The 11,215-nt window shown below is 50.0% G+C and overlaps 1 protein-coding gene across 3 annotated transcripts in view; it reads left to right on the top strand.

Annotated features, from left to right (window-relative positions):
* The first annotated feature begins 7,485 nt into the window (after positions 1-7,485).
* The window catches only part of ACYP2 (acylphosphatase 2), a 119,964-nt gene continuing 116,234 nt past the window's right edge, over positions 7,486-11,215 (top strand). For 2 of the 3 annotated variants that reach the window (XM_083175227.1, XM_083175228.1), the window contains exon 1: positions 7,490-7,661. In XM_083175227.1, the coding sequence (XP_083031353.1) occupies positions 7,517-7,661 (145 nt within the window). In that variant the 5' untranslated portion in view covers positions 7,490-7,516. Of the gene's footprint in view, positions 7,662-11,215 lie in introns of all 3 variants that reach the window. The other variant, XM_083175229.1, reaches the window with a different exon arrangement.

The following is an 11,215-nucleotide window of genomic DNA, read 5'->3' as shown; positions in this document are numbered from 1 at the left end:
TGACATGTAGATGCAGCCGCTGGCAGGCAGGGATGGCAGCTCCTCAGGCTGACGACATAACATAGAGCCTGAGAGGGGAGAGATCTACGGAGGAGCACATGGGCACCAGGGCTACTGTAACTACAAAGTGAGTAGCGGCATACCTCCCAACTGTCACGATTACTGCGGGACAGTCCCGATTTTCGGGTCCTGTCCCGCTGTCCCACCCGCGGCAGGCATTATCCCGCTGCGGGGGGGTGGCAGTTGGGAGACCCCCCAATCTAATAGAATAGACGCTGTGCGCATGCGCACAGCGTCTATTCTCGTATGAAAATGAGGTTGCGGCTAATTAGCATAAACCGCACCCTCATTTGCATACGCCCGCCCCCTTTTCGGGTGCTCCCTATTTCCCCAACACAGAAGTTGGGAGGTATGGTAGGGGGGCAGGGGCTGCCAGTGGTTCTGGGATAATTGAATCTGCACACTGGCCGGGCTTGTGCCTGCAAAGTCTGCAGACTGTGTGTGTGGAATAGTGGAAGGCTGGAGAGGATCCCTGTGATGTCTGCTCTCTAGGGGGGAGGGGGGACTGTGCTTGAGGTGATCTCAGACTGGGGGTGTTCTGTCTGAGGGGCTATGCTGATTATGGTGGGGGGGCTGTGCTGTGTATGGGGGCTGTGCTGTCTATGGGAGGGCTGTTCTGACTATGGGGGGGGTTCTGCTGTCTATGTGGGGCTATGCTGTGTATGGGGGGTTCTGTTGTCTATGGGGGGCTGTGCTGTCTATCTATGGGGGGCTGTTCTGACTATGGGGGGCTCTGCTGTCTAACTATGGTGGGGCTATGGTGTGCATTAGGGGCTGTGCTGTGTATGGGGGCTGTGCTGTCTACATGGGGATTTATGCTGTCTAACTATGGTGGGGCAATGATGACTGTGTGGGGCTATGGTGTGTATGGGGGGCTGTGCTGTTCCTAGGGGGCTGTGTTGACTATGTGGGGCTATGGTGTGTATGGGGGGCTGTGCTGTTCCTAGGGGGCTGTGTTGACTATGTGGGGCTATGGTGTGTATGGAGGGCTGTGCTGTATATGGGGGGCTGTGCTGTCTATATGGGGGGCTGTTCTGACTATGGGGGGTTCTGCTATCTTAACTATGGTGGGGCTATGGTGTGCATTAGGGGCTGTGCTGTGTATGGGGGCTGTGCTGTCTACATGGGGATTTCTGCTGTCTAACTATGGTGGGGCAATGATGACTGTGTGGGGCTATGGTGTGTATGGGGGGCTGTGCTGTTCCTAGGGGGCTGTGTTGACTATGTGGGGCTATTCTGACTATGGGGGGCTATGCTGTCTAACTATGGAGGGGCTGTGCTGACTATGTGGGGCTATGCCTTCTATAAGGTATTATTCTAGCTATCTATGGGGGTGGGGGCAGTTATTATTGGTTCTGTAACCACTTATTTACCCCCTTTCAAAATCCTGCATTTGTCACTGGAAGGGCAAGCGGCTCCTGTGTGCAGAGAAGAAGAACCAGTGGCGGCACCTGTATGCAGAGGAGCAGAGCCCCGGAAGCTGCATCTATGTATGGGAGGAGCAGGAGTCCTGGCTGCGCTGCATCTATGTGGGAGAGTAGGCCCGGCGGCGCTACATCTATGTGGGAGAGTAGGCCCGGCGGCGCTGCATCTATGTGGGAGAGTAGGCCCGGCGGCACTACATCTATGTGGGAGAGTAGGCCCGGCGGCGCTGCATCTATGTGGGAGAGTAGGCCCTGTACACGGGAGAACAGAGGCCCTGCAGTGTGAGAGCAGGAGACACGGCAGCAAGGAGTGGGACTTCTCAGGCACTGGTAAGAAAATTCCTTGGTGAATAACTTATACTTTCAGGCAGAGAGGCGGAGCAGTTTTGCGGAAATGGAAAATTAGGAAGTACAGCCTGGCTTTCCCGTTTGCCTCTCTTTTCTTCCCCCCTCCTCCCTGTCTCTCCAATCATCCCCCACCCCCCATGGTCCCCCTCCCTTTCTTGCGCTCCTCTGCTCTCTCTCCTTCTCCCCAGTACTCCTCCACCCTAACCCACCCCCTCTTTCTCCTCTCCTGATCCCCTCCCTCCTCTCTCTCATGTGCTCCCTTGCTCTCTATCCCCTGCTCTCCCTTGCTGTCCTTTTTTTTTTTACCTTCCTCTCTCCCCTGCGCTTCCTCGCTCTCCTCTTTTTCCCCTCCCTCTCTCCCTCACTCTCTCTTCTCTTTTTCTCCCTCTTGTGCTCCCTCATGTGCATTGTGCATTACGGCGTGTGGCATGCAGTTACTTAAGCATTATGGTATGTGGCATAATGTCTACTAGGCATTACGGTGTAGGTCAAAATGTGTAATGAGCACTACGGTGTGGCATTACATAATGGGCATTAAAATTTGTGTGGCATCATGTGTAAGGTGCATTACTATAAGAAGGACGGGAAGGGGGGGGGGCGCCGAAACATACCGCTGCTGCGGGCACCATGTCACCTAGCTACTCCTCTGCTTTTGAGTAAGCGTACCAATGACTCACAATTCACGAGGGGGTTTTCAAACACATCTGGGTTTCTTTTGCTTGGAGAATGGTTTTGAAGCAACCAATGATGGAGAATTCACATATAAAACTTTTTATTACCAAAAACTATTTTTTTTAAATTGGATCACACTTAAATACACTGAGATAATAAATGCAAAGGTAGGTGGATGATGATAGAACAACTCTCTATACAACACAAAAGACCTTCCGGATAAGTCAAGAATGTGGTGAGTATACCACCAGATACCTCAGATAAATGTCCAGCAGTGACAAGAAAGTAGTCCAAAAAGAGAGTAAAAGTCCAGATAGCCAGCCAACGTGTTTCGATTTCAAATCTTTATCAAGGCCTTGATAAAGTCGGAGTGCTGGGATTTAAGACCCGTGTTGATCTTTTCACACCACCAAAAACCCCGGATTTCCCGGGAAATTACCAGGTTGAAAAGCTTTAACCCGGTAATTTGCGGGTGGTGTGAATGGGGTCCGGGTGGCCAGTGGGAAAGAGGTATTAATATCAATTAAAATGCAATATACAGTATTAACATAGTTACTGGCTGCACACCACCCACGGAGCTGACTCCTTTTGCTGCCCCTGTCACCCCCTTCCTGTCACCCACTGTTTTTCTCTGTCACACTCTGCCTCCTCCTGCCTCTCCCTGTCACCCCCTTCCTGTCACCCACTGTTTTTCTCTGTCACACTCTGCCTCCTCCTGCCTCTCCCTGTCACCCCCTTCCTGTCACCCACTGTTTTTCCCTGTCACACACGGCCTCCACCTGCCTCTCCCTGTCACCCCCTTCCTGTCACCCACTGTTTTTTCCTGTCACACTCTGCCTCCTCCTGCCTCTCCCTGTCACCCCCTTCCTGTCATCCACTGTTTTTCCCTGTCACACATGGCCTCCCCCTGCCTCTCCCTGTCACCCCCTTCCTGTCACCCACTGTTTTTTCCTGTCACACTCTGCCTCCTCCTGCCTCTCCCTGTCACCCCCTTCCTTTCACCCACTGTTTTTCTCTGTCACGCTCAGCCCCCCCCTGCCTCTCCCTGTCACCCCCTTCCTGTCACCCACCATTTTTCCCTGTCACACACGGCCTCCCCTGCCTCTCCCTGTCACCCCCTTCCTGTCACCCACCATTTTTCCCTGTCACACTCTGCCTCCTCCTGCCTCTCCCTGTCACCCCCTTCCTGTCAGCCACTGTTTTTCTCTGTCACACTCAGCCTCCCCCTGCCTCTCCCTGTCACCCACTGCCGTGTTGCATATTGTAAACTTGGGTGAGGGTGGAGGAGGGGGACCCAAATTATATTTTTGCACTTGGGCTCATCACTCGCAACTTCTGCCACTGCTCCATTGTGAACCAATAGATTAATTAAAATGCAACAGCCTAACCAATCCTTGGATCGGGTTCGGCGGGATCCCTGCACAGCCGCTCCACCCGGCCTCCTCGCTTTCAGCCATATCACCTGGCTCCCGGCTGTAACAACCACCTGCCCGGCTTCCGGCTGCACCACCCGCCCGGCTCCCGGCAGCACAGTACGCCCGCCCGGCTCCCGGCAGCAAAGCACGCCCGCCTGGCTCCCGGCAGCACAGTATGCCCGCCCGGCTCCCGGCAGCACAGTATGCCCACCTGGCTCCCGGCTGTAACAACCACCTGCCCGGCTTCCGGCTGCACCACCCGCCCGGCTCCCGGCAGCACAGCAGGCCCGCCCAGCTCCAGGCAGCACAGCACGCCCGCCTGGCTCCCGGCAGCACAGTACGCCCGCCTGGCTCCCGGCAGCACAGTATGCCCACCTGGCTCCCGGGAGCAAAGCACGCCCCTCTGGCTCCCGGCCCGCACATGTAAGTAAATATGTTGCGCATGTCTATTTTATTTTAAGGAAGCCAATCGCGGGATCTTGGTAATCCCAGGATTGAAAAAAATGCCCCGGGATTAGCTTCCTAAATGCAATGAATGCCTAACAATTGTTAGGCATTCATTGCACCACAGACTAGATCATTGCTTATTGCCTATCATTCATTCCCATGAAATTTAGTAGTTTGCAATCTTAAAAAGATATTGGTTTAGCCAAACAAAATGGCCGTAGAATATTGGTGACACGTATCCGAGTTTCCCAACCGTTAGATTCTGATGACTATATATAAATAAGAAAATCAATAGTCAACAATTCACAAAAGACTTCACTATGTAAAATGTTCCGTTACCGCCCCAAGACGCTGCCTTCCTGTCAGTCAAATTGTGAGGGGTTTGTGATTAGATCCATTCGCTATTTTCGATGTTAGTTTGGCTCTCACATGTCCGCTACAATCCATCCGAAGGTGCAGTCATTCGATTATCGACCGTATTGTGAATTCTCATATCAGTGATCAATTCTGAATAACCCCCTGGTTTTTCAGAATATTTCGTTTTTTTTTTTTTTCACCCAGCCTCTGATGTCCATGGCAGCCTCCGGGATCCTCTCTAGCGGCATCTCCGGTCCCAGGGGTGCAGTGTGCGAATGCACGGGCGAGCTGGTGATTTCAACGGCGCGCCAGCACACTCGCACAATGCACCCCTGGGACCGGAAATGCCGCTGAAGAGGATCCTGAAAGCCACCGTGGACGCTGGGGGACACCGTGGACATAGGTGGACCATCCGGGCACCACCAGGGGACCAGGTAAGTATGAAAAAAAAACCCATTCCCAAATCCGAAAAAATCCCTTATCCAAAATGCTTGTGGTCCCGAGCATTTCGGATAAGGGATACTCAACCTGTATTGCTAATTACAGATTCAGGGTTTCAGAATAAACTGTAGCTTAAATTAGTGCATACTTGCCTACTTTTGCAAACTAGTTTCAGGGAGATTATAGTTGGTAGTAGAATTTTGCACAGTGCCCCATTGAGGGGGCGTGTCATGCTCCTCCCATAGGGCATGTCTAGTTCCATATATGGAGAGATTGTAAGGAGATTGTGAACATGGCATCTAGAAGCGTGGGTGTGTACTGCTACATCTGAGAGGAATCTTTTAAAATGACTTAGATCCAAATGTAGATGAGCCCCAAAGCAGTTACTAAGAGATACTATACTTGGTAAAGTGCTGGGAAATGGTGCTGATGATTCAATGTAAATGTATCTATCATTCATTCCTTTCTTCCCAAAAAATGTAACAGTGTAATGTGGGCTAGGTGACATGAGGGAGATTGCTAGACTAATGAGGGAGAGGGAGATTGCTGCTATGTCAGGGAGTCTCCTGCAGATTGCAGGAGGGGAGGTAACTATGATGTAACAGTGTAATGTGGGCTAAGTGAAATGAGGGAGATTGCTAGACTAATGAGGGAGAGGGAGATTGCTGCTATGTCAGGGAGTCTCCTGCAGAATGCAGGGGGGGAGGTAACTATGATGTAACAGTGTAATGTGGGCTAGGTGACATGAGGGAGATTGCTAGACTAATGAGGGAGAGAGGGATATTGCTGCTATGTCAGGGAGTCTCCTGCAGAATGCAGGAGGGGAGGTAACTATGATGTAACAGTGTAATGTGGGCTAGGTGACATGAGGGAGATTGCTAGAGTAATGAGGAAGAGATAGAGATTGCTGCTATGTCAGGGAGTCTCCTGCAGAATGCAGGAGGGTAGGTAACTATGATGTAACAGTGTAATGTGGGCTAGGTGACATCAGGGAGATTGCTAGACTAATGAGGGAGAGAGGGAGATTGCTGCTATATCAGGGAGTCTCCTGCAGAATGCAGGAGGGGAGGTAACTATGATGTAACAGTGTAATGTGGGCTAGGTGACAGGAGGGAGATTGCTAGACTAATGAGGGAGAGAGGGAGATTGCTGCTATGTCAGTGAGTCTCCTGCAGAATGCAGGAGGGGAGGTAACTATGATGTAACAGTGTAATGTGGGCTAGTTGACATCAGGGAGATTGCTAGACTAATGAGGGAGAGAGGGAGATTGCTGCTATATCAGGGAGTCTCCTGCAGAATGCAGGAGGGGAGGTAACTATGATGTAACAGTGTAATGTGGGCTAGGTGACAGGAGGGAGATTGCTAGACTAATGAGGGAGAGAGGGATATTGCTGCTATATCAGGGAGTCTCCTGCAGAATGCAGGAGGGGAGGTAACTATGATGTAACAGTGTAATGTGGGCTAGGTGACATGAGGGAGATTGCTAGACTAATGAGGGAGAGAGGGAGATTGCTGCTATGTCAGGGAGTCTCCTGCAGAATGCAGGAGGGGAGGTAACTATGATGTAACAGTGTAATGTGGGCTAGGTGACATCAGGGAGATTGCTAGACTAATGAGGGAGAGAGGAAGATTGCCGCTATATCAGGGAGTCTCCTGCAGAATGCAGGAGGGGAGGTAACTATGATGTAACAGTGTAATGTGGGCTAGGTGACAGGAGGGAGATTGCTAGACTAATGAGGGAGAGAGGGAGATTGCTGCTATGTCAGGGAGTCTCCTGCAGAATGCAGGAGGGGAGGTAACTATGATGTAACAGTGTAATGTGGGCTAGGTGACATCAGGGAGATTGCTAGACTAATGAGGGAGAGAGAGAGATTGCTGCTATGTCAGGGAGTCTCCTGCAGAATGCAGGAGGGGAGGTAACTATGATGTAACAGTGTAATGTGTGCTAGGTGACATGAGGGAGATTGCTAGACTAATGAGGGAGAGAGGGAGATTGCTGCTATGTCAGGAAGTCTCCTGCAGAATGCAGGAGGGGAGGTAACTATGATGTAACAGTATAATGTGGGCTAGGTGACATGAGGGAGATTGCTAGACTAATGAGGGAGAGAGGGAGATTGCTGCTATGTCAGGAAGTCTCCTGCAGAATGCAGGAGGGGAGGTAACTATGAATTAGTGGATTAAAAACAACAACAAAAAAAAAATCTGTGAGGAAGCAGGTTCCATATTCTGGATATTGGTCCTGTCTGTCACTGCAACAGTTAAGCTGCGGTAACGCCCACATGGTCACGGGTTTGGCTGTGTAAAGCTGCTTCTGGTTGGCTCTCCTCTGCACCGTGACACCTGTAAGCTGAGATGTCAGACTGGAGCTCAGCAGCTGCCTTAATGCTTACAGCCGTTACCCTGACGGTATTTCTTACTGTTATGATCATGTCTGGTCTGGCCAAAGCTGCGAACACCCTGAAATCTGTAGATTATGAAGTGTTTGGCAATGTTCAGGGTAGGTGGGAATATTTTCACTATTGCAGTGTCCGGCTTTGCATGCTGAACGCACCAGGGAGAGTCATCCAAGGTCTAAACATAGATCCTGTGGGGGTTTGGCCGCACTTGTGCTGTCGCGTTGTCCATCTGTACTGACTTCTGTATATACACATCCATATATCAGGCCTTGTATTATTATTAATATTATTATTATTATTATAATTTTATTTATAAGGCGCCACAAGTGTTTCGCAGCGCCGTACAAAGGAACAATACAGGGAGACAAAGCTTGGCATAACATTGAATAAATAACAAGAATACAGTACAAATAAAGAGCACCACAGTTCAATACACATTACAGCTTAAATGTAAGTAGTGAGGACTCAATCAACATACAACTAGAGGCTTGAGGCCAATGATGGAGATGAGTATGCAGACGAAGATGGTCACTGAGTGTTGGAGTATAGGAGAGCTGTGAGTGACATGTGAAGAGAAGAGGGCTTTGACAACAGGAGGGAAGAGAGCCCTGCTCGGAGGAGCTTACAATCTAGTAGGAAGGGGAGACAGACAGATTACAAGAGGTGCAAGCGAGGGGGTGGTGGTTAGATAGCAGGATGTAAACAGGCAAGGGGTCGGAGAACCTGCTGGTTTATGCAGTGGAAGGGTATGCTCTGATGAATAGGTGAGTTTTCAGTGCCCGTTTGAAGCTTTGCAAGGTCGGGGAGAGTCTAATGGAGCGAGGGAGTGCGTTCCACTGAAGGGGTGCAGCACGGGCAAAGTCCTGTACTCTAGCATGGGAAGCAGTGATCAGGGTGGAGGAGAGACGACAGTCGTCAGCTGACCGTAGAGGGCGGGAGGGTGTATGAATGCACGAGCGCCGGCTCTCACTGACTTTGCTTTTATGGCAGGTATTACAATACCTCTTGTATGGGCCTATTTGGGGGGTATGGGGTCATTGGCTCCACCCATATTAGGACGACATGCATTTTGTCGACCACTGAAGGTTGATATGGCATAGGTCGACACTTGAACCAGGCCGACATGGATAAGGTCGACAGGGTTGGAATGTCGACACAAGAAATAGGTCAACAATGGGAAGGTCGACAGTGAAAAGGTCAACATGAGTTTTGCATGTTTTTTTTTACCCGAATGTCGACATAGACGACATGGACACCATAAAAGTGTACCGCGTCCCCTTGCATGGCTTGCTGAGCTCACCATGCTTTGGGCACGGTCTCCCCCAAGTGGCTGCTGGGGCTGCCTTATAGTAGTTACGCCACTGGGCACGGTGCATTGCTGCGCTCGGCACACTGTTATATTCTCCCACCGCGCCGTAGTGGATGGCAGGGCATGAAAAACACGTCGCCCTTCCCATTGGCAACCTAATTATTTATTTATTAACAGTTTATTTTATAGCGCACACATATTCCGCAGCGATGTACAGAGAATGTTTGAACACTCACATCAGTCCCTGCCCCAGTGGAGCTTACAATCTATATTCCCTACCACATGTACACACACACACAGACATTCTAGGGTTAATTTTGTTGGAAGCCAATTAGCCTACCTGTATATTTTTGGATTGTGGGAGGAAACCGGAGTACCCGGAGGAAACCCACGCAAACACGGGGAGGATATACAAACTCTGCACAGTTAGAGCCATGGTGGGACTCTTACCCATGACCTCAGCACTGTGAGGCATTAACGCTAACCATTACACCGTCCGTACTGCCCCGTATATATAACACATGGTGGGGATAGAACCCATGACCTCAGTGCTGCGAGGCAGTAATGCTAACCATTACACCATCCGTACTGCCCCGTATATATAACACATGGTGGGGATAGAACCCATGACCTCAGTGCTGTGAGGCAGTAATGTAACCATTACACCATCCGTACTGCCCCGTATATATAACACATGGTGGGGATAGAACCCCTGACCTCAGTGCTGTGAGGCAGTAATGTAACCATTACACCGTCCGTACTGCTCCGTATATATAACACATGGTGGGGATAGAACCCATGGCCTCAGTGCTGTGAGGCAGTAATACTTACCATTACACTGTCCGTACTGCCCCATATATATAACACATTGTGGGAATAGAACCCATGACCTCAGCGCTGTGAGGCAGTAATGCTAACCATTACATCATCCGTGCTGCCCCGTATATATAACACATGGTGGGGATAGAACCCATGACCTCAGCACTGTGAGGCAGTAATACTAACCCTTACACTGTCCGTACTGCCCCATATATATAACACATGGTGGGAATAGAACCCATGGCCTCAGTGCTGTGAGGCAGTAATGCTAACCATTACATCATCCGTGCTGCCCCGTATATATAACACATGGTGGGGATAGAACCCATGACCTCAGTGCTGTGAGGCAGTAATATAACCATTACACCATCTGTACTGCCCCGTATATATAACACATGGTGGGGATAGAACCCATGACCTCAGCGCTGTGATGCAGTAATGCTAACCATTACACCATCCGTACTGCCCTGTATATATAACACATGATGGGGATAGAACCCATGACCTCAGTGATGTGAGGCAGTAATGCTATAACCATTACACCATCTGTACTGCCCCGTATATATAACACATGGTGGGGATAGAACCCATGACCTCAGCGCTGTGAGGCAGTAATGCTAACCATTACACCGTCCGTACTGCCCCGTATATATAACACATGGTGGGGATAGAACCCATGACCTCAGCGCTGTGAGGCAGTAATGTAACCATTACACCATCCGTACTGCCCCGTATATATAACACATGGTGGGGATAGAACCCATGACACCATCCGTACTGCCCCGTATATATAACACATGGTGGAGATAGAACCCATGACCTCAGCACTGTGAGGCAGTAATGCTAAAACCATTACACCATCTGTACTGCCCCGTGTATATAACACATGGTGCGTATATATAACACATGGTAAACTAACCATTACACCATCCGTACTGCCCCGTATATATAACACATGGTGGGGATAGAACCCATGACCTCAGCGCTGTGAGGCAGTAATGCTAACCATTACACCATCCGTACTGCCCCGTATATATAACACATGGTGGGGATAGAACCCATGACCTTAGTGCTGTGAGGCAGTAATGCTAACCATTACACCATCCGTACTGCCCTGTATATATAACACATGATTGGGATAGAACCCATGACCTCAGTGATGTGAGGCAGTAATGCTATAACCATTACACCATCTGTACTGCCCCGTATATATATCACATGGTGGGAATAGAACCCATGACCTCAGCGCTGTGAGGCAGTAATGCTATAACCATTACACCGTCCGTACTGTCCCGTATATATAACACATGGTGGGGATAGAACCCATGACCTCAGCGCTGTGAGGCAGTAATGCTAACCATTACACCGTCCGTACTGCCCCGTATATATAACACATGGTGGGGATAGAACCCATGACCTCAGCGCTGTGAGGCAGTAATGTAACCATTACACCATCCGTACTGCCCCGTATATATAACACATGGTGGGGATAGAACCCATGACCTCAGTGCTGTGAGGCAGTAATGC

Source organism: Crinia signifera, chromosome 3 (assembly GCF_055691185.1).
Source record: "Crinia signifera chromosome 3, ASM5569118v1, whole genome shotgun sequence".
Lineage (NCBI taxonomy): Eukaryota > Metazoa > Chordata > Amphibia > Anura > Myobatrachidae > Crinia > Crinia signifera.
This window is presented reverse-complemented; position numbering and strand designations above follow the sequence as displayed.